The following is a 22,866-nucleotide window of genomic DNA, read 5'->3' as shown; positions in this document are numbered from 1 at the left end:
CCCCCCTCCAAAACGTTTCTTCCCCAAACGTTTCACCCCCATTTTGGGGGTGAAACGTCTACATAATATGAAAATGTGTATTTGAAGTAGTTATTTGTAATAATGCATTTTATGTGTCTTAATAATTAATTATTAAAAAAATGATGTAAGTTGTGTCCTGAGTGATTAAAATATTAATTAATGATTTTTGATGGTTGTTTTTAGGGAAGCCTCTACAAATTTTACCAATTAATTATACTTGTTTTTATAAGTGCCTGAATTTTTTCTTTCTTTTATTGAGATCATTGACAAATTGAGTAAAAGCACAGCTTTGAAGTTCTTTGATTGTAATTTTAAGTGGAATACTATGATACAAATTAAACAATTATAACTATTGTATTAATGAATTGAGTAAAAGCACACCTTTGATGTTCTTTGATAATCATTTAAAGTGGAATAGTATGTTAGAAAGTAAACAATTATTGAATTAATGAATTCATTCTGCTACAAATTCAATTTTACATAATACTAAACATACTGTATCAATATCTATAGTATTACATACGAGTCGCCGCACTTCAGTGCAACACCAATCATGTGACCACTGAGGTGTGGCAAGTCTTTACCCCAGGGGCATTATTTAAAGAAACTTAATAGATGACTACTAAATTTTAGCCCTGACCCTTGTGGTTTTAGAGATGAAGAATTGTGTAGTTTCCACTGTGTGTTCATTTGGAAAACAAGTTACCCCAGTGCAGAGCCAATTTTGACCGCAGGGTTATAACTTGAAAAACGTTGTAGAGCATCATCGTATGATTTTAAGTATTGAAGCCCTCACTCTTTTGGTTTTTATAGATTTGTACAGTTTTCATGTTTTAAATAAATATTTTTGATCATGCGACCTACATATGAAAAGGACTGGAACGATTTTAACAAATTAAAAAGAGGTGCATCAGAGGATCACACCTGTCAAGTAATTGTTTAATCTTACAACTGCTCAAAGGGAGAAGCCGTTAACAGAAAAAGTGTACACATGCACCTCAAATACTAAAGTACGATGGACATCACGGTATCCCAAAAGTTCAACATGAGCACCTTTTGTTATGTGAGCTAAGGAAAATACACGAGTCAATATTAAAGAGTTTATTAAATGCATTGTACTACTTCTGACTGCATCAATTTCATGGTCTATATTTCTGATTTGGCAAAAACTCAAATGCGTGAAGTGCTAAAGAACACGCGTTATTAAATGGTGTTTATTTGTTACTTACTTAATAAACCTTGATCCGGCCCAACCCGAAAATACTCAGATTTGTTTTTAACCGCTGACCCAACCTGAAGTCACTGTTTGACATCTTTGGACCATAGTTCCCATTATAGTTTTTTTAACATATCGAGGCTGTGTGAACAAAGTAGGATTGTATGATTGTATGAAGCAGGGTCAGCGAGGGCATCTACTTAAACAAAAAGACTCAAATAAATCATAAAATATCAGTTGTTTTATTGGTCTAATTTCATGTCAAAATCAATTCACACATTAATATACATTTCAAAACGCAGCTATAATATACGACCATGTCAATATCTGACTGGACCATCACGCAAACAGCAGGAGAAAAAGTCATTACATGATTAGACTGAAAATATACACACAGATGAATACAGATTAAGTCTTTAATAGACAGAGATAATTGCCTCCATTTGTGTCAAACAGTTATTAAACATAATCACAGAAAGACCATGTTCACATTTGGTGACGTAATAACACCATGCTATCATACCACGCCTACGCTAATTTGGCCATGTCATAATAAACACCATACAATACATTGATCTGATGACATAATAACTGTCCTACTCAACTCGTGAACTTGTGATGTCATGATGACTTTACAGATCCATCAACATGTGTCGTCACGATGACCTTGTAAATGACATGTCATAGTAGTGACAAATACTCCTCGATGAGCGCATGAAGTAATATGCAGCATGTGCTAAGAACCAAAAATGGGACCTTTTAGCGTAGCCAGTTTTGTCACCAAGGATGATTTTTTAACAATGATGACCACAATACACTGCTAGATATGAAAACAAGAATGACAGACACTGCAAGGACTTGTAATGAATTGTAAATATAGAGGATATTTGTTGGATTTGTTCAAATATTGATTTTAATTCACGAGTGATCATAGAAAAAATATTTTTTCTATGATGACTAGTGAATTAAAATCGATATTCAATCAACCAAATTCAACAAGTTTTCATCTTATTTTTCTGATTTAAAATGATAATTTCTGTATTTTGCTGAAATAATGACGTCTTAAGTTAACGTCATGAAACCATGTCATTTCACAGTTCAACATGTGACAGGCCAATCAGATTTTTTTAAAGATTATCTCACAGAAAAACAGTTAAATTTTCATGGCTATTTCCCTGTTTGAACCAGTGAATTATCAATTTTAATTCACTGACATTTCTCTATAAACCAATGGAAAGCATCAAATTAGATTTCAGTATTTGTTATCACATACCATGATAATTTACATCTTCAGAGGCACTTTCAAAAATATGACGTGGTCTTAATAGGTGTGTGAACATATTGATACCTGCTTCACATAAGAGATGCCCATGAGATTGTTGCACCATAATCATAACTTAACTTGATAATGTCCAGATGAAATTTAGACAAACATCCCCCCCCCCCACACACACCTCCACATATTGCTTTGACACATCGGTAGATGTTTGACCATTTTATCAAGCAAAAAAATGCTCCTTTAAATAAGACATTTTATGCCAATAGAAAGACAAGAGCTGTCACTATAGGATGACTTATGCCCCCTATAAACGCTTGACAGAAGTTACGAGCTTTTTTCGAAACCTAAACGCAGATTTCGAAACCTAAACGCGGACCCTAAGTTCAAGTTCAAGGTCACAGGGGTCAAAATTTGTGTGCCTATGGAAAGGCCTTGTCTATATACACATGCATACCAAATATGAAGGTTATATCTCAAGGGACATAGAAGTTATGAGCATTTTTCAAAACCTAAACGCAGATTTCGAAACCTTAACGCGAACCCTAACTTCAAGGTCAAGGTCACAGGGGTAAACATTTATGTGCGTACGGAAAGGCCTTGTCCATATACACATGCATACCAAATATGTAGGTTATATCTCAAGAGACATAGTAGTTATGAGCATTTTTCGAAACCTAAACGCAGATTTCGAAACCTAAAATCGGACCCTAAGTTCAAGATCAAGGTCACAGGGGTAAATATTTATGTGCTTACGGAAAGGCCTTGTCCATATACACATGCATACCAAATATGAAGGTTATATCTCAAGGGACATAGAAGTTATGAGCATTTTTCGAGACCTAAACGCAAATTTGAAACCTAAACGCGGACCCTAAGTTCAAGGTCAAGGTCACAGGGGTAATTTTTTTGTGCGTATGGAAAGGCCTTGTCCATAAACACATGCATACCAAATATGAAGGTTACATCTCAAGGGACATAGATGTTATGAGCATAATTGGAAACCTAAACACAAAGTGTGACGGAAAGACGGACAGATAGACAGACGGACAGTCCGATCACTATATGCTCCCTTTTCTTCAAAAGGGGTCATATAAAGTTCAATGGACAAAATGGTCACCTGAGGGGAAACAAAATTGTCCACTACAACTCCTTATGAAAATGGTGTCCAGCAACAATTAAAGTTGTTAAACAGACAAGAAATTCAAACAGACCTAGAAAACCCAACCAACCACTTGATGACTTCTGACAGTGATGTTTTTGGAATAATTTGATATAAAATTCCCTTTACATTTTTTATCTGATTGGCCTGACACATTTAAAAAAAGTTGAAGAACAAACTGCCATTATATACATGTGATTCTTCAAACTTTGTTGGGGAATGAAATGATGAATATTACAAACAAAAAGAAAACAACATCAGTAATACATATGTTCTTGCTAAATGAACACATAAAATTAATGATCTTTGGTACTGGTGGAAAATTGTTTTTAAATTTTAAAACTTACAAAATGAAAAAATAAAGTATGATACATGATGTTGAAATAGTGTCTGCTTCATTTTCAGAGGGGTAATCACCTGACAAACAAGATGGCGAGGACCATGCCGAGCAGGTGTTTTTCAAATTTTCTTAGCCTGAGCTGTAATTTTGTGACCAGCTAAGAAATGTTGCAGAATATAGTCAAGATATAGAGCAAATATTAATATGATATAAACGATTATCACTTTCTTGCCGATTTGGAGCGGGATTTTAACAATTAATACAAGCAATCAAAGGTATAAAACAGCGAAAAATAAATGTCTTGGCATGGAAGTGGCCATCTTGTTTTTCAAGTTATGACTCCCTCTGTAGGTACAAGATACAGAAAATGATCAGACCTGATAGACACGTTTGAACAGTGAAACTATGTTTTAAACATATAGGTCTATATTAAACCATTCTTAAATTCACATCCACATATTATTATACATGATTATACATGTATATATTATATTACTCATGTGGTCGTCTCGATGGCATTGTCAGAAGATTGAGTCATTTCATCAACATTGAAGTAAATCCTACACATCAAAACCATTCATTATCTTTGTTACTGTCACTAATTTCAAGACATATTTCATCTAAAGAATAAACATGAAGAGAGAAACAAAAGCCGTGCACATGTCAACAACAATATGAGTGTATAGTCACCATTGATACTACCCTGTCATGATTTATTTAACACAGTGTACAATTAGAACTTGAGAAATGTCAGATTTATATTTGTTTATTGACAAATACATTACAAGAAAGTGTTCTGATGTATAGTTATCAAACCTCAAAGTTGCAATTTTAAATGTGTCAGAACAAGAATCTATTAGTCAGCGCCTGGCAAACAACACAATTAGGAAATATTAGTACCTTTGTTTATAGGTTAAAGTGATTTATAGTTCATATTTCATGTATTATATTCAACAGAGCAAAGTCACTTAAATTTGATACATTTTTCACCTATCCTCACCCAAAAGAGAATCCAATCTCAAACATAGTTGCAACTTCCAATATTCTCTGTTGAAAGTCTCTTCGAGACATATTTGTTTCCCAGAAAGCTGGTGCGTCAGAGGCAAAGCTAAAATGGCTATGTGCAAACAGCATAAACCAAGAACAGCCTGCGAGTAAAGTTTGAAAGGCGTCAATTTAAACCCTTATATACTGATGAGCAGCAAACAGAATTAAACCTGAACAGACTGCAAGTTACTCGCAGGCTGTTCTGGGTTTATGCTGTTTGCACATAGCCATTTTAGCTTTGCCTCTGAATGTGAAAGGCTTAAGTCAACATTATATCAAAACATGGAGCCTGGCTTATTTTGGCTTTTTGGTGAAACTTTTAAAATAACATCGAAATATATGTGTGTTTTTTTTTGTCTAAAAATAATGCGTTCATTAATGAATATATATAAACAATATTTGGCAATGTACTGCTGCCCTATAATAAACATTATGATATCAATACACAGTTTAATTATTACATTTACTAAAAACATAACATTAATATTATGAATGAATTATTTTATATAACAAATAATTAATTGTACATTCAACACATCTACATTTTATTTTAATTATAGTGCATAATTTTAATGATCATCCAAGTTACAAAACAACTGTTACTTAATTACATGTTTTAAGTACATGTATGTTAATCAATAACTTTGAGATACAAAAGCAGTGATCGTAAGCCAGTTTAAGTTCAAGTTGTACACGTATACATGTATAAGTATTGCTTAACTGTTCACCATTTTGTAATGCCCGCCTAAATTGAACTGTGTTTTAGAGTATTCAGCAGAACACAAGTTCATATATGAAAAAAACAACATCACATTTCGAAATACCTAATATTTTAATACAATGTTATCCCTTACCACTTTTACGTATTTTAAGGCATTTGTAGTCCCTTAGAAAGTTAAATTTAATTGATGGCCTTTTTACTAGATCCAAGTTTAAAAGGTTTCAGTTCCGACCCTCATGAGCTGAAAACAGCATAAAACCTGAACAGTCTGCAAGTTACTAGCAGGCTGGTTTGGTTTTATGCTGTTTGCACATAGCCATTTTTACTTAGCTTCTAAGTGGGAAAGCGTTGACAGAAGACTTATGATAGCATACTAACACCAGAGGCAGTGTGCAATGGCCACTGAAAGTAGGCAGGATATCAGAATTGTCAAACAAAAAAATTTCTCTTTCATCACAAGTCTTGACTCTAGGCAGGCATTCACAAAGCTCTTTAGAATTTTTTATTAAAAGTTCGGGGCATAAAACTTTGCGTAATACAATGTACGTTATAACCCCTCTGATTCAAATCCAAGACATATCTACCAAAAAAAAAACACAAGACGAGTCACTTCAAACACTACGTCTAAACGTATGTTTTGCATTACAATGTTTGAGTGCACAACAGATGTTATGTGATGTGATAATGAAATGTGATACTGTTACATAAGTTTAACACTCAAAACCTAGATGCACAAATGGCATAACAGAATATGAATGATGGCTGATAGATTATGGGTATAACATGATAAATGAACGTTACATACAATTTGATTGTTACAAGGGCTGTTTGAAAAACATGCATGCCCCCCATATGGCCTGTCTGTTGCAGTGGCAGCCATTGTGTGAATACGTTTTTTGTCACTTCGACCTTGACCTTTGACCTATTGACCTGAAAATCAATAGGGGTCATCTGCGAGTCATGATCAATTTACCTATGAAGTGTCATGATCCTAGGCAAAAGCGTTTTTGAGTTATCATCCAGAATCAATTTTACTGTTTCGGGTCACCGTGACCTTGACCTTTGACCTGAAAATCAATATGAGTCATCTGCGAGTCATGATCAATGTACCTATGAAGTTTCATGAACCTAGGCGTAAGCGTTCTTGAGTATCATCCGAAAACCATTTTACTATTTTGGGTCACCGTGACCTTTGACCTAGTGACCTCAAAATCAATAGGGGTCATCTGCGAGTCATTATCTATCTAACGATGAGGTTTCATGATCCTAGGCGTATGCGTTCTTGAGTAATCATTCCGAAACCATTTTATTATAATTTCAGGTCACCGTGACATTGACCTAGTGACCTCAAAATCAATAGGGGTCATGTGCAAGTCATGACCAATCTACCTATGAAGTTTCATGATCCCAGGCGTATGCGTTCTTGAGTTATCATCCGGAAACCATCTGATGGACGGACATACATACAGACAGACAGACCGACATGTGCAAAACAATATACCCCCTCTTCTTCGAAGGGGGGCATAAATAATAACCTAACACAGTCCTACATTAGTACTTGAAAACACTGTTATTATATTGTAACAATTACTACAATAATTCTTACGATACTTACATTGCAATTGATTAAAAGCTAATTTCAATTGTTTTATGGGAAAGTTGGATATAAAACAATAAATACAAAAGGGCTTCTTTTGAGCAAAACCCTGTTTCATTTTACATATAAAGGATACAAAAGAGAAAAACAAAACAAAACTAGGCGTAAGCATTCTTGAGTTATCATCCGGAAACCATTTTACTATTTCGAGTCACTGTAACCTTGACCTTTGACCTAGTGACCTGAAAATCAATAGGGGTCATCCGCTAGTCATGATCAATCTATGTATGAAGTCTCATGATCCTAGACCTAAGCATTCTTGACTTATCATCCGGAAACCATCTGGTGGACGGACCGACAGACATACGGACCGACCGACCGACATGGGCAAAACAATATACCCCCTCTTCTTCGAAGGGGGGCATGAAAACTAAGAAACATTTGAATTTCCAAGTGAAATTCTAACACAAACTTTACCAACATATTAAACTTATTAAAAGCAGCGTGTTTTCTTCGTGATTTCCATATTCAAATTGAAGTCTTCATGAGTCATCAATCAACATGAGTCTGAAAAGGGATTTGCAGTGCGAAATTGTGATCTATGAAAAATGTTGAAACTCCACAACAACTTCCACCAGTAGAACCGTTTTGTAGAATGGAGGTACTCACAATCAGGTAGAATGTGAATGGACAGATTGTGTAGAAGAAATATCAGCAATAGCAATATTTAGCAGCCTATCTAGTGAACACACAAAGGCTTTCAAGTCAGAGTCCCATGGACCAATTCATTCCGTTCGTCCAATTTCAATATCTCCATGCAGAACTTCTGACCAGTAGCAGTCAATATCTCACAGAATTTCAGAACAAAACTTTTATTATAACTGATACATTAAATATCTGTTACAATTTTGCACAAAACCCTTAATTCCAGCCAGTAGAAGTTTATATTCCAAGGGTTCAGCGCAAGACTATCTCATCTAAATACGCAGTTTATATTCCATGAGTTCAGCGCAAGACTATCTCATCTAAATACGCAGTTTATATTCCATGGGTTCAGCGCAAGACTATCTCATCTAAATACGCAGCTTATATTCCAAGTGTTCAGCGCAAGTATTTCATCTAAAAACATCTAATAAGCCGATCCAGTTTAAAGCCTAATCCCCTGATTCCTTGCTCGCTCATATGGGACTTAAACTAGACTAGTCATTATTTCTTTTTCTTCTTCACGGAGGCCTGTTGGGGAGGCGAGATTTCATCCTTATCGGGTAGACTGGTTCTCTGCTCCTCAAGATGGCTAGACTGGACCTTCTGGATCAGCCCGAAGAAATCTTCGTCTGGGATGGTTGGGGCGGGGCGGTTGTGTGGTAGGGCACTACGCTGATCATCAATCCGGGATCCCTGCAAAATATACCGGGTATTAAATTATTTTTTGAGGACCCATACAAAACACTTTTATAGAAGTGTGTGTGTGGGGGAGGGGGGGGGGTAAGGGTGGCGGCTGCATATAACAGGCAAAATGTCAACAAACATTTAAATGAATTCTTTTCGGGATTCCTAGAAAACACTCTTGAAGGGGTGGGAGAGGGTGAGCGTGTATAACACACAAAAGGTTGGCTCACCCATTAAATATAATGCATATTACTGGTTTAGAAAAGATAAAGACTGGTTGTTTAGCTTTAATATGTAGAAATTCATTAAGAAATATTCATCTGACAGCTTGTATGACCATTTCTTAAACTTAACCAGAACATAACAGTACAGATCAGAAATTTATTACGATTTGTTCATAGAACACTATCAGTCATAATCATGTTATTATATTTTATAGACATATCATGAAGTCATTTGCAAAGTAAGTGATAATACAGTAATCAAAAGTGTACATTCCATCTAACACATTACATGACAGTGGTGGGAAAACAACAGGGTGGCAATCAGCTATTATGCTCTTAATATTAGCCACATAATCAACAAAAATTTTCTGCATCATGCCATTTTCTCCTCAGAAACTCCTCGGAAACTCCTGTTTAATGCACAAAAAAAGAGGTCACATCACATTTTTACCTGACAACGCATGAGCATTTCAAAGAAGCTGTCGTCTGGTACGTCGTTAACATTTCTCTCTCGGAGGTATTGGTTGATAACAGCTTGGGAGTTGAGACCTGGAAACTTCGGTAGTGAGGCTCGCTGGTCGTTCATGCGTGACCCCTGAATGCCTGCCACCATGTCCAGAAAGTTCTCGCTGTCTGGGGTGGACACTGTGGAGAGATATGAACCAATAAGGTTAGGAGAATATAATAAAATATTGCTGTCTGGCATAAACACTGCTGTATGATGTTCACCAGTCACGTATGGAGAATATAATAAAAGAAATTCTGGGGTAGACACTGCGGTTTGATGTGAACTATTAAAGTTGGGAGAAAATAATTAAACAATGTCTGGGGTAGACAATGTTGTGAGATCTGATCCAGTCATGTTAGGAGAATATAACAATACAGTCAAGAGAGAACATGATAACCAGCCTAATATCAAGAAAATAATACACAAGTAAAATGATGAACCAGTCAAATAATAAGTCAAGGACAAGGAAAATGGTAATCCTGTCACTATAGGTGTATACATCAATCAATAGAGGAAAAAAATATCAACCAGTTAAATAATGAAAATAATAGATAATAGAAAACAAGCAACGTGTTTGTTAAACACTATGTCCCAATATATTTGACCTTTGCCCCTGAAGGATGACATTGACCTTTCACCACTCAAAATGTGCAGCTCAATGAGATACACATGCATGTCAAATATCAAGTTGCTATCTTCAATATTGCAAAAGTGTACATTAAATGAACGATTTTGACCCATATATTTGACCTTTGACCTTGAAGGATGACCTTGACCTTGAATTTTCCACCACTCAAAATGTGCAGCTCCATGAGATACACATGCATGCCAAATATGAATTTGCTATCTTCAATATTGCAAAAGTTATGGAATATGTTAAAGTAGGAGCACAGAAACCAACAAACCAACAGACAGGGCAAAAACTTGTTTTTTTATCATTTGGCAGGTAGAGATAATTATCTCCCTTTGAAGCTTATTACTTCCCTTGGATTTGTAAGGATGGCCTTGACCTTGACTTTTCATCACTCAAAATGTGCAGCTCCATGAGAAACACATGCATGCCAAATATCAAGTTGCTATCTGAACGGACATAGAAGTTATGAGCATTTTCGAAACCTAAACGCAGAAAACTAAACGCAAAGTGTGACGGAAAGACAGATGGACAGACGGAAGGTCTGATCACTATATGCCCTCCTTCGGGGGCATAAAAATAGAGGGAACAAGAGCTGTCGCCATAGGATGACATATGCCCGCTTTAAACGCTTTGATAGAAGTTATGAGCATTTTTCGAAACCTAAACGCAGATTTCGAAACCTAAACGAGGACCCAAGTTAAAGGTCAAGGTCACAGGGGTCGAAATTTATGTGCGTATGGAAAGACCTTGTCCATTTACACATGCATACCAAATATGAAGGTTATATCTCAAGGGACATAGAAGTAATGAGCATCTTTTGAAACCTACATGCAGATTTCGAAACCTTAACGCGGACCCTAAGTTCAAGGTCAAGGTCACAGGGGTCAAAATTTGTGTGCGTATGGAAAGGCCTTGTCCATATACACAGGCATACCAAATATGAAGGTTATATCTCAAGGGACAGAGAAGTTATGAGCATTTTTCGAAACCTAAACGCAGATTTCGAAACCTAAACGCGGACCCTAAGTTCAAGGTCAAGGTCACCGGGGTCAAAATTGTTGTGCCTATGGAAAAGCCTTGTCCATATACACATGCATACCAAATATGAAGGTTATATCTCAAGGGACATAGAAGTTATGAGCATTTTTCGAAACCTAAACGCAGATTTTGAAACCAAAACGCGGACCCTAAGTTCAATGTCAAGGTCACAGAGGACTTAATTTTTTAGCTTATGGAAAAGCCTTGTCCATATACACATGCATACCAAATATGAAGGTTATATCTCAAGGGACATAGAAGTTATGAGCATTTTGAGAAACCTAAACACAAAGTGTGACGGAAAGACAGACAGACTGACGGACGTTCCGATCACTATATGCCCTCCTTCAGGGGCATTAAAATTAAAACCAAGTCAAGTGAGCTCTTAAAATGATTAAACCAGTCTGGAGTTTGTAATATGATAAATAATAAATGATAATAAATATAAATGATAATATGATATTGAACCAGTCTATTGTTGACTCCTTTGACAAATGTATGGAAACAGTAAAAAAATAATTTTTTATTGGATGAAAATAGGAGACAATGACTGATGTCTTAGTAGACAGCCTGCAATGACTGCTATCAATCATATATGACTCTTATAATTGACAAACTTATAACTTTTGGATCATAAGTGTCCTAGATCTAACGGACAAACAATTAATAAACAAATGGAATTGTTTCAGTTGCAGGATAACTTTACTTTTAAGTTTTTGCACGATCCTATTTCTTATGTTTTCACTGTTACCAAAAACCGCAATTTTTGTCAGACAAAAAAACGCTGAAATAATATGTATTTTCCCCATATATATCCACATACCGAATTTCATAAATTTAGCTTCTGTAATTTTTGAGTTCTCATACGATCCATATTAATCTGAGAGACGTAGCTGTAATAACCCTAATGCTCCCATTGTGGCTCTCTATCCACATATTGAGTTTCTTCAAATTAATTTAAGTACTCCTTGAGTTATTGCAGGATGCAGATGATTGGGACAGTCGGACACACAGACTTGGGCTATGGTCCCGTTTGGTTACACGGGTAGAAGACTAATTAAAGAGAGAACCCGTAATGCTAACACATCTATGTGTGACAAGTGCCAATAACTAATATGAATCCATATGAGCATTGCTCTAGGAAAACAGGGCTTAATGAATGTGCGTTAAGTGTCTTCCCAGATAAGCCAGGGAAGTCTGTTTATCACAGACGACACTTTCTCCTGTAATGGTATTTTTTAGTTGAAAAAAATTGTCTTCATAGCGAAAATCAATGTTAGGCAGAAAGTGTCGTCCCTAATCTGGGTCTACACTTTGAGCATGTGCATTAAGGCCTATTTTTCCAGAGCAAGACTCATATATAAGCAGATACACTAACACATTTCTGCCTAACATCAGTTCAACACTTACCCAGTTTGGGTTTGTTCTCCTTGTTTTCTGACTCCAGGAGTCCATTTTTCTCCCCAGGCAACTTGAGGCTGCACCGCTGCTCGACGATACGGCGACCTTGGAACTTGCTCAGCAGATCAAAGAAACCATCATCTTCTGGGGACAGTGTCTGAATAAAAGAAATTATATAACTATCACAGGATTGATGAAAGACAAAGCTTGCGCCAATTATAATATACTACAGCTTACCTCAACCATAGGGACCTGATTCTTGGCTATGCTTGTCTCTGATGTGGCTACAGCTTACCTCAACCATAGGGACCTGATTCTTGGCTTTGATTGTCTCTGATGTGGCTACATCTTACCTCAACCATAGGGACCTGATTCTTGGCTATGATAGTCTCTGATGTGGCTACAGCTAACCTCAACCATAGGAACATGATTTTTGACTATGATAGTCTCTGATGTGGCGACAGCTTTCCTCAACCATAGGGACCTGATTCTTGGCTTTGATTGTTTCTGATGTGGCTACAGCTTACCTCAACCATAGGGACCTGATTCTTGGCTATGATAGTCTCTGATGTTGCTACAGCTTACCTCAACCATAGGGACATGATTTTTGGCTATGATAGTCTCTGATGTGGCTACAGCTTACCTCAACCAAACGGGCCTGGTTCTTGGCTTTGATTGTCTCTGATGTGGCTACAGCTTTCCTCAACCATAGGAACATGATTTTTGGCTATGATAGTCTCTGATGTGGCTACAGCTTACCTCAACCATAAGGACATGATTTTTGGCCATGATAGTCTCTGATGTGGCTACAGCTTACCTCAACCATAGGGACATGATTTTTGGCTATGATAGCCTCTGATGAGGCTACAGCTTACCTTAACCATAGGGACCTGATTCTTGGCTATGATTGTCTCTGATGTGGCTACAGCTTACCTCAACCATAGGGGTCTGATTCTTGGCTATGATTGTCTTTGATGTGGCTACAGCTTACCTCAACCATAGGGGCCTGATTCTTGGCTATGATTGTCTCTGATGTGACTACAACTTACCTCAACCATAGGGGCCTGATTCTTGGCTATGATTGTCTCTGATGTGGCTACAGCTTACCTCAACCATAGGGGCCTGATTCTTGGCTATGATTGTCTCTAATGTGACTACAACTTACCTCAACCATAGGGGCCTGATTCTTGGCTATGATTGTCTCTGATGTGGCTTAAGCTTACCTCAACCATAGGGGCCTGATTCTTGGCTATGATTGTCTCTGATGTGACTACAACTTACCTCAACCATAGGGGCCTGATTCTTGGCTATGATTGTCTCTGATGTGGCCACTGTCATGGATTTCTGCACCTTGGGTATCTTAGGTCTTGCCCCGCCATGTACTGGGATTGTCTCTCCTTTCTTGTCCGGCGTGAGCTTCATCAACTCCATCTGTTCCTTGCTGTGTCGCCGGGAGACGCCGGTACGTCGGTCTGGAATTTAAAAATAATAGTTTAATTTTTCATAATTTTATGTAATATGTAAATTTATATATATATATTATTTTTTTAATTATAGTAATATTTTTATTTTATATAAAAAATACAATGAACAATTTTGTTTTATTGTATTTTTTTCTTTTTATGTTTCATTTTAATAAATTTTCAATGATTTTAAAATATCAGCAATTTTATATAATTTTGTAAATACTAAAAAAAAATCTTTTAAACAAAAAATATATTTGATACTCAAGTTGTGTTAATTAACCCCTTAGCACTTAGATATGCACTTTGACTCATTTGTAGTCCATTAGAAAATCGAATTAGATTAAACACCTTTTCATGCTAGATCCAATTTTTAAAGGCTCCATTACTCACCCTGATATTGAGATGAGCAGCAAACAGCATAAAACCTTAACAGCCTGCAAGTTGGCTGTTCTTGAATAATGCTGGTTGCATACAGCCATTTTCACTGGACTTACTGCATGGGCATCAAGTGTCATCCCAGATCAGCCTATGCAGTCCTCACAGGCTAATCAGGTATAACACTTTCCGACTAGATTGGATTTTCTTTAAAATAAACTTCCTTATAACAAAAAATTCAGAAAAAAAGCGGAAAGTCCTTTGTTGACCGCACAGGCGTATCTGGGACATGTTAGGCATGTGCATTTAGCCCAGTTTTCCCAGAATGAGAATTGTTAAAAAGGTATAACATACACATTCCAACATCCAGATGGTCCAAGGGGCTGGGCCTGTGTCCTTCGTCTGGCCCTACTTTACTGCCCAGCACTGACTTGAGGTCAGCAAGGTTCATCTGGGCAGTAACCTGACCTGTCTCATCTCCAATCTGAAAACACATCATCAAGCAATATATATGTGAGTTCAATTATGGAAAAACTGTGATTAACGCAGGTGCATAAAAGGTCCTATCAGATTAGCCTTGTTAGTCCACTGCACTGTGCCCACTGCACAGGCTTATCTGGGATAACGCTTTGGGCATATATATGAAGCCTAGTTTTCCAGAATGAGGGAAAAAATATTCTGCTTCCAATAAACACTGATGCCCTTGGTGGAAGCCTTGTCAGTATTGATTCATTGGCCCATTTGAATAAGGCCTAGTAGACAAATAAGGTGTAAAGGTCAAAACTGAGATCATGTGATTTGGCTTGGTAAAGTGTTCATAGATAATAGTCATGCAAGTATCCATGTCTTTCAGAAAGTGGTGTGGATGCAGTCAATTCAGGTAAACCAAGAAATTTAACTTTCTGAATTAGTCTTTAGTAAGTGTTTAAAAGTAGGTAAATACAAGGTCAAAATGAGGTCAGTTAATATGTGTGTGTTGATAGTGTTCAAAGACATAAGTCATGCAAGTATTAAAGCTTTGTAAGATGCATAATTGATGGAAAAAAAAAACACTTAATTTTGGTAAAACTTGTCCAGACAGACGGACTAATGAACGAACGCATGAATGGTTGGTCAGGCCAATTACTATGTATACGCTTCCAACATCAATTGATTCCAGAAGCACAAAACTACCACTCATTGTAAAATAACAGTTTAGACCCCATACTTATTTAAAGCAATCAAGCAATTAACATTAAATTATTTAGATTGACTTAATGTTGGACATGGATATTTACATTTTGTAGAAAAGGACAATTTTACAACTCAGGGGCCATAACTCTGCCGTTCAGAGCTCACCAAACTGGGATCTTTGTCTAAAGCACACTATATAACTAGAATCATATCAATAAAAAAGAACTGACTCTTCAATCGGAAGACAGTCCAGAAGTGTTGGTTAAAATTTTATCCTACAGCTAAATGATTTTATAGAACAAATACGACTCATAAAGAAAAGATAAGGTTTTCTTTATCGCTATTTTTAGAGCCGGTTTATAGAAGTATTTTTTTAGAACATGTACATAGGGACTACTTTTTTGGCCTTTCACCCCTGATTGCGTCATTTAGGTCAATGGGGACGCAGTCGTTTAACGAGTTTACGAGTGTGTGTGTGTTTACGATGGATTACTATAATATTATGAATGTGAAAAACACAGTGTTTGGATATAAAACTGGAATGAAACTGGTGAGACTGGATTTTCGATTTAGTTAAAATGTTGAATGTACTCGAATAACGTGATGTTTTGTTGAACAATTGATGGATTAAATTTAAGAAAAGTGTCAGTGAATTGTTCTTTAACTTTTCGAAGGAAATCAATGTCGAATTAAAATGGTAATTTCTTTGATGGTTTAGTCGTTCCTTTGTCAGTCGATCGAAGAATGTCTATCCACAAAGAATTGCCTGCTTACAACCAGTGCCTTAAAATGGAAAAGATGGATGGCGATGAAGAAATTTGTCTAGAATTTTAACTCATCATGGAAGCAAATTAAACATTACGAAAATAAACATGGACGTGGTTATTATACAACTTTGGTGAGTAGAACAATAATTTTATGTAAGTAAGTATAAAGTGTGTAAAAAGAAGAGTTGTTTGAAGACTAAAATTAACAATATCGGCGGGAATAAATGCTGAATCAAGCTTCACGTAGCCACGGTATGTGTCTACACATTTTGTAAATTTCAAAATGGCAGGAGCCATGTTTTTGTTTTTGGTGTTTACAGTGGTGAAACAAGAATTGTAGTTTGAACACAACCATCTGTGTTCTACTTGAGTGTGTAACATTTGGAACGCTGGTCAATTTTGAATCGAGGCGTATAAAGTTATTTTGTTATTTTTCTCGTTACTTTTCTTTTGCGTGGAATTCTTAAGGACTATTTCGATTTCCGTAAACAGGAAAGATCACAATAAATATTACTACCCAATGTTAGATTCAGTTAAATTAATGTGTTTTTGCTTTTATTTTAGGAATAAATTAAATAAAACAATATTATAGGATAAATAGAATACTATGTAAGTGTGATTGTGTACTTAAATTTATCCCACTCGTGTCAGAAAGGCTTACAAGGCTCGGCAAGCCTCGCCATGTAAACCTTTCTTCACTCTTGGGATAAATTTAAGTACACAATCACACTAACATAGTATTCTCTATGTTCCTCTAAAGTGATCTCATAATTTCAAAACAGATCCTGTTCAGAAAAGCAAACATCCTTCCTAACTTTTAAGCATCCTATTTTTCCAAATTCTCAAGGTACAAACTTCGAAGATTCAAGTTAGTTTTCTTAAAATGAGCAATTTGTTCAATGGGCAACAAAAATTATTGTCTATTACATTTATTTCTGCAACATATTGTCTGCTTTCTGTGTGCATCGCAAACATTCACTTTACATGGTGTGAAAAAAATGTTGGGGAAAAAAAATTGAATCTTTAAAATTCAATAAGTATATTCACTTTGGATTCACAGTAAACACACCAGGAGGGCATGATCAGTTTCCTGGCTTACCTCTTTAGAGATCTCGAGATGCTTGTTGGCATACTGGAGAGCCTCCTCGTTATGCCCAAGACCCTTCCCCGACCGTGTATGTGTTCCCGAGGCTGTAACATGCCTGGGCCTCCAGCGCCTTGTCACCCAGCTGTTTGGCAATTTGTAAAGTTTTCCTGTTGAAAATATAAAATCAGGGATTGTATTTAGCCTTATTCAGAAAACTACTTCTTTGGAACGAAATAGATGCAACTTCCCTTCCTTTTTGTCTTGGGAATTGTTTGGATGGAAATTGTTTTTGTTTTTTAATTTTTCCACTATTGAGAGAGAGCCTGGGCCTCTAACACCTTATCATCCAGCTGCTTGGTAATTTATAACGTTTATCTGCGGGAAAATACAATTATAGTGCTTGTTTGGTGATTTGTAACATTTTTTCTGTAGACAAATGTAATGACAGGAAATTGAATTGAAGCAGAACCCTGCTATTTTATGCAGGCATTTTGCAACATATAATAATAATTCTTGTTTGGTGATTTGTAACGTTTTTGTGTGGAAAAATAATGTACATTGCTTGCTTGGTGATTTGTAACATTATTTTGGGGAAATGTATGATTGCTAAGTGATTTGTAGTGATATTTTCCCTAGAATAATGAACACAGCTCTTGTTTTTTGTAATATTTGTCTATGGTTATATATAAGACTTATTAATTTCTGAATATAAATTAATAATATTTATTTTCGCGGAAACGAATGTTGTTTGCTGGTTTCTATAGATACGATTACCGATGTAACGTTATGTACGGAATGCTTCGGTAGAGTTCGTTAAAACAATGAAATTACGCATTTCCGTACCACGTGATATTACGTCATTCCGCCTTTTGCAAACTGCCTGTGCTTTTGTTCGGATCGTCAACAAACTTAATCTTAATTAAATCTCGAATCATCTAAAATAATGCCGCGTGGAACAAAGCGGAAATTACCAAAAAATGTGGAAGAGGTTGGAGAGGACGATACCCGGCTCTTACAACCGGACCCAGGTAGAGGCTTTATTGATTTTGAGAAGATAATAAGGGCATCTAAAATCGTTCCTCCTATTAATTTATGTAACGTTGAGGGGTGCGGTGTTAGCGGGGAATCAACTCTAAGTTTCCCGGTAATCGAAAATACACAAGTTCAATCTCTTGCTTCGGCTGTTAATCAGGGTCGAAACATGATAAGTTGTCAGGAATTAACGCGCTTATCAAACGATGACTTGGCTGCGCACGTGCCCGCCGCATTGCAACAACAAATTTCTAGAGGCGAATATGTAAATTTGGCTTTACTGTTAAAAGGTGCCTTCGAATTGTCCGCTTTTTGTAACGGTAGTGTTTTGCAACTTTCGGCAGAGGGCACTCTTGAACAGCGCCCTAAGGAGTGTAGGGATAAAATCTATAACATTGAACGGTGGTCGGACGCTTTCTTAATTTATGCATCAATCTACCTTAGCACGCGACCCGATAAAGTGCAGGAGATTTTGCATTACATGTGGACAATTCGTGAGTGTGCGTCACGTCAGGGGGGATTTGCATGGCGAGAGTATGATGAACAGTTTCGTCTGCGCCAGGCCTTGCACCCTACGTCTTGGGCGTCAATCAATAATGGTCTTTGGTGGCGATGCGTGCAAACACGGGCCCCCGTGCGTCAGGGGACGCCAAAAGCTAATAATTTGTGTCACCACTTTAACGAGGGACACTGCATGTGGCCCAATTGTCGGTTTACACACGAATGTTCGGAATGCGGATCTCGTCATCCGGTCAATAACTGTCCTTTGCGCCTCCGCCCTATCCGCGTCGCGGGGGCGCCTCGTTTTCAAAGGGGACGGGGATTTCATCGATTTCGACCACGGCCCCAATGGCGCGGGAACAACCGTGGCACCCCAAATAGGTTCTAAATCAAACGCTAATTTTCCCTGTAATCATAACCTACTTAATCTCGCACCATCGCCGGTGAATATCAAAATATTACGTGAATATTTAACATCGTATAATTCTACAGATCGAAATGACCTTTTAAATGGTTTTACAAATGGGTTTTCAATGCATTATAACGGACCCAGAGTCAGTAGATTTAGTAAAAACTTAAAGTCTGCAATCGCAAATGCGGACATAATTCAGGATAAGATAAATAAGGAGATTTTGGCGGGGAGGTTGGCTGGGCCTTTCAGCGAAAAACCTTTTTCTAATTTCATGGTTTCCCCAGTTGGCCTGGTGCCAAAAAAGACACCAGGTGAATTTAGGATGATTCATCACCTTTCCTTTCCAGAGGGTAACTCGGTTAATGACTTCATTGATAAAAAATACTCATCCGCTCAGTACACAAATTTCGATGAGGCGGTTCACATGGTTCAAGATTTAGGGCGACACTGTAAACTTTTCAAAATGGATCTTAAGAATGCATTTCGCCTACTCCCAGTTCGGCGAGAAGATTTCGAAATACTGGGCATACAGTTTAATGGCATGTTTTATGTGGAAAAAGCATTACCATTCGGAGCTTCAGTCAGTTGCAAAACATTTGAACAGTTTTCCTCATTCCTTGAATTCTGTGTTAAGAGTAAAATGTCATCGGGCAAGCTTATACACTATTTAGACGATTTTCTGGGTGGCGATAAATCTGAAGTAGGTTGCCGCAAGGTGATGGATTCGTTTATCAATTGCATGCACGAGCTAAACGTGCCGTCAGCCACCGAGAAAACAGAAGGGCCCACGGAAATAATCGTGTTCTTAGGCTTAGAATTAGATTCGGCGGAACTAGTAGTCCGCATTCCTAAAATAAAAACTGTTGAGTTACAGGAAAAAATTCACTCCATCGTGCAGAAACAAAAAATTAATCTAAAGCAAATGCAATCGTTAATAGGGTCTCTTAACTTCGTGTGCAGGGCAATCCCAGTCGGCCGCCCGTTTTGCAGGAGATTAATTAACACCACCTGTGGCATAACCAAAGCATTCCACCGCATACGTATAACACGTGCTGTGAGGCAAGACCTCGAAATGTGGTTGACATTTTTGCGCGATTATAACCATACTGGTCACACTCAGGAAACATAAAACAAATCAGCGCGGTATTCCGGTCACAATTAGGATCCCATACGAGCCGGAGTCTGCTTTGTGTCCAGTTCGGTCGTTTACAGACTACCTTGCAGTACGACCCCAAAGCGTCAGTCCATGTTTTTGCCATGTCGATGGTCGCTCAGTCACTAGGAATCAATTCGCATCTGTTTTATCAAAGTGTCTTTTGTCTGGTCAGCTCAATAATCATCATATCAAAACACACAGCTTCAGGATAGGTAGAGCTACGGACCCAGCCTCAGAGGGTATTCAGCCAACCGCCATCAAACAGATGGGGCGTTGGTCATCGGAAGCGTATAACGCGTATATTCGATAGATTTCCAGAATATTCGTTGAAAGAAAGTCTTTTATTTTTCAGACATATGGGTAATCGGGGACTCGATCCCGTATTGGGCCGGCGTTCGCGCCGTTCAGACAGGCAAGAGCAACCTGAGAATCCCCGGCGACAAACAAATCGGTTGGTGGGGCATGCGCGGAATGTCGTGGGCGCAGTTTCGGCATGCGGTCGAGTCGAACGTCCTGTTAAATAAAGCGCCGGACATTCTTTTTATCCACCTAGGGGGTAACGATCTTGCAAATACGTCAGTGATTAACTTAAAAAACACCATTAAAAAAGAATTGAACTACATTCGGGCCGCCCTTCCAGATTCTGTGCTTGCGTGGATTAACATTTTACCTCGCCTCACTTGGAACGACGCAGGTGTTTCTGACCAGGTGATCGACACGAAGCGAAAGCTGGGGTCGGCTGCGCGCGAAAAAGTTTACCAAGCACGAAATAGTGTCGGTGCCGATCGATTCCGCGACGCCAGGGTTTTTTCGGAGCGATGGTGTGCATCTGTCGGATGTTGGCCTCGAATTGTATTTGGATTGCATTCGCGACGTCATCTTAAAATTCTGTTTAAGGGCTAATCCAGAATTTGTGGGGGATAAATTTGTGAAATTTATTGTGGCGGAAAATTCTGTTTTCCGGGGGTCGGATGGGCATGCGCATTTATACATTTATCTGAATGGACTCTGTGACTACTTGCGTAGTTTATCATCCTTGTCCTTTCGGGTAATTCCAAGTTTACATTTATCTGATTGGACTCTGTGACTACTTGCGTAGTTTATCATCCTTGTCCTTTCGGGTAATTCCAAGTTATTAAAGTTTAAGCTGCTTGAACAGAATAAAAAATAGTAGCAATACCGTAGGGTAAAAAACGTTTAGGTGTCAAATCGCTGCCTGAGCGATAAGTTGTATTTTAATGTCCGATTAACATTGTAAAAAGGTACAAGTAATATTATCGCAAGTGTGGCGATAAAAGTGATCACAAGTGTAGTGATCAAGTAAAAGTATTATCGCAAGTGCGAAAAAGTGATCACAAGTGTAGTGATCAATGTCCGATTAAGTATATTATCGCAAGTGCGAAAAAGTGTGATCACAAGTGTAGTGATCAATGTCCGATTAAGTATGTAAAAGGTATAAGTAAAAGTATTGGATCACAAGTGTAGTGATCAAGTAAGTGTTAACGCAAGTGCGCAAAAAGTGTGATCACAAGTGTAGTGATCAATGTCCGATTAAGTATGTAAAAGATCACAAGTGTAGTGATCAAGTAAGTGTTATCGCAAGTGCGCAAAAGTGTGATCACAAGTGTAGTGATCAATGTCCGATTAAGTATGTAATTCGCAAGTGCGAAAAAAGTGCGATCACAAGTGTAGTGATCAAGTAAAAGTTTTAGTGTGTCATTAAAAGTGTCATGGCGATTATCATGTAAAAGTGGATACAATGGTCAAGCAATTGGTAGAACTAGGTTTAGCCCAGCAAAGTATATGGTTCTTCCTAGTTCGGTCGCTTGATGAGCAATAGCATTTTTTATTTTGGGTACACGGTGTTGCTACTATAACGGTGTTACTTCACGTTTTGTAATTTTATCGTGTGCTCATCCACCTCCGGTAGGTATATTTTCAAAGTAACAGGTTTCCACGAGTGAGTAGCCGATTTTTCGTTAGGCTCGTGGTTACCACCGGCTGTTTTTTCGCTGCGGCCTTTTATATCCCACTTTTTACTCGTATAATATTAAAGAGATCTGTTAGTGAATACTTTGTGCATTCTATTACATTTTGTGATGTTTATCGGGAGGCAAAATATTTTGAAATCGGGTCATTAAAGGGGCCTTTTCACAGATTTTGGCATTTTTTTAACTTATTCATTAAATGCTTTATATTGATAAATGTAAACATTGGATCGTAAAAGCTCCAGTAAAAAATCAAGAAAAAAAATTAAAAAAAGGAAAAGAACATTGCCCGGAGCAGGTTTCGAACCAGTGACCCCTGGAGTCCTGCCAGAGTC

At 37.5% G+C, this 22,866-nt stretch overlaps 3 protein-coding genes across 3 annotated transcripts in view; 1 reads left to right on the top strand and 2 right to left on the bottom strand.

Annotated features, from left to right (window-relative positions):
• The window catches only part of LOC127837034 (G-protein-signaling modulator 2-like), a 211,739-nt gene that overhangs the window by 152,302 nt on the left and 36,571 nt on the right, over positions 1-22,866 (bottom strand). The gene's annotated exons all lie outside the window — the stretch shown is intronic.
• The window catches only part of LOC127839530 (G-protein-signaling modulator 2-like), a 111,944-nt gene continuing 97,535 nt past the window's right edge, over positions 8,458-22,866 (bottom strand). The window contains exons 9-11 of the mRNA XM_052367921.1: positions 12,584-12,731; positions 9,445-9,638; positions 8,458-8,778 (exon numbers count right to left, since the gene is read on the bottom strand). Of these exons, the coding sequence (XP_052223881.1) occupies positions 8,587-8,778; positions 9,445-9,638; positions 12,584-12,731 (534 nt within the window). The 3' untranslated portion in view covers positions 8,458-8,586. The remainder of the gene's footprint in view (positions 8,779-9,444; positions 9,639-12,583; positions 12,732-22,866) is intronic.
• Positions 18,174-20,421, top strand: LOC127837035 (uncharacterized). The gene has a single exon (XM_052363792.1). It carries the CDS (start codon positions 18,386-18,388, stop codon positions 19,361-19,363), a length of 978 nt encoding a protein of 325 aa, XP_052219752.1. The 5' UTR covers positions 18,174-18,385; the 3' UTR covers positions 19,364-20,421.

Source organism: Dreissena polymorpha, chromosome 7, assembly GCF_020536995.1.
Source record: "Dreissena polymorpha isolate Duluth1 chromosome 7, UMN_Dpol_1.0, whole genome shotgun sequence".
NCBI lineage: Eukaryota > Metazoa > Mollusca > Bivalvia > Myida > Dreissenidae > Dreissena > Dreissena polymorpha.
This window is presented reverse-complemented; position numbering and strand designations above follow the sequence as displayed.

Excerpts from the sequence above, each read along its gene's own strand:
- LOC127837035 (XM_052363792.1), top strand. The coding sequence starts at position 18,386 with ATGCCGCGTGGAACAAAGCGGAAATTACCAAAAAATGTGGAAGAGGTT.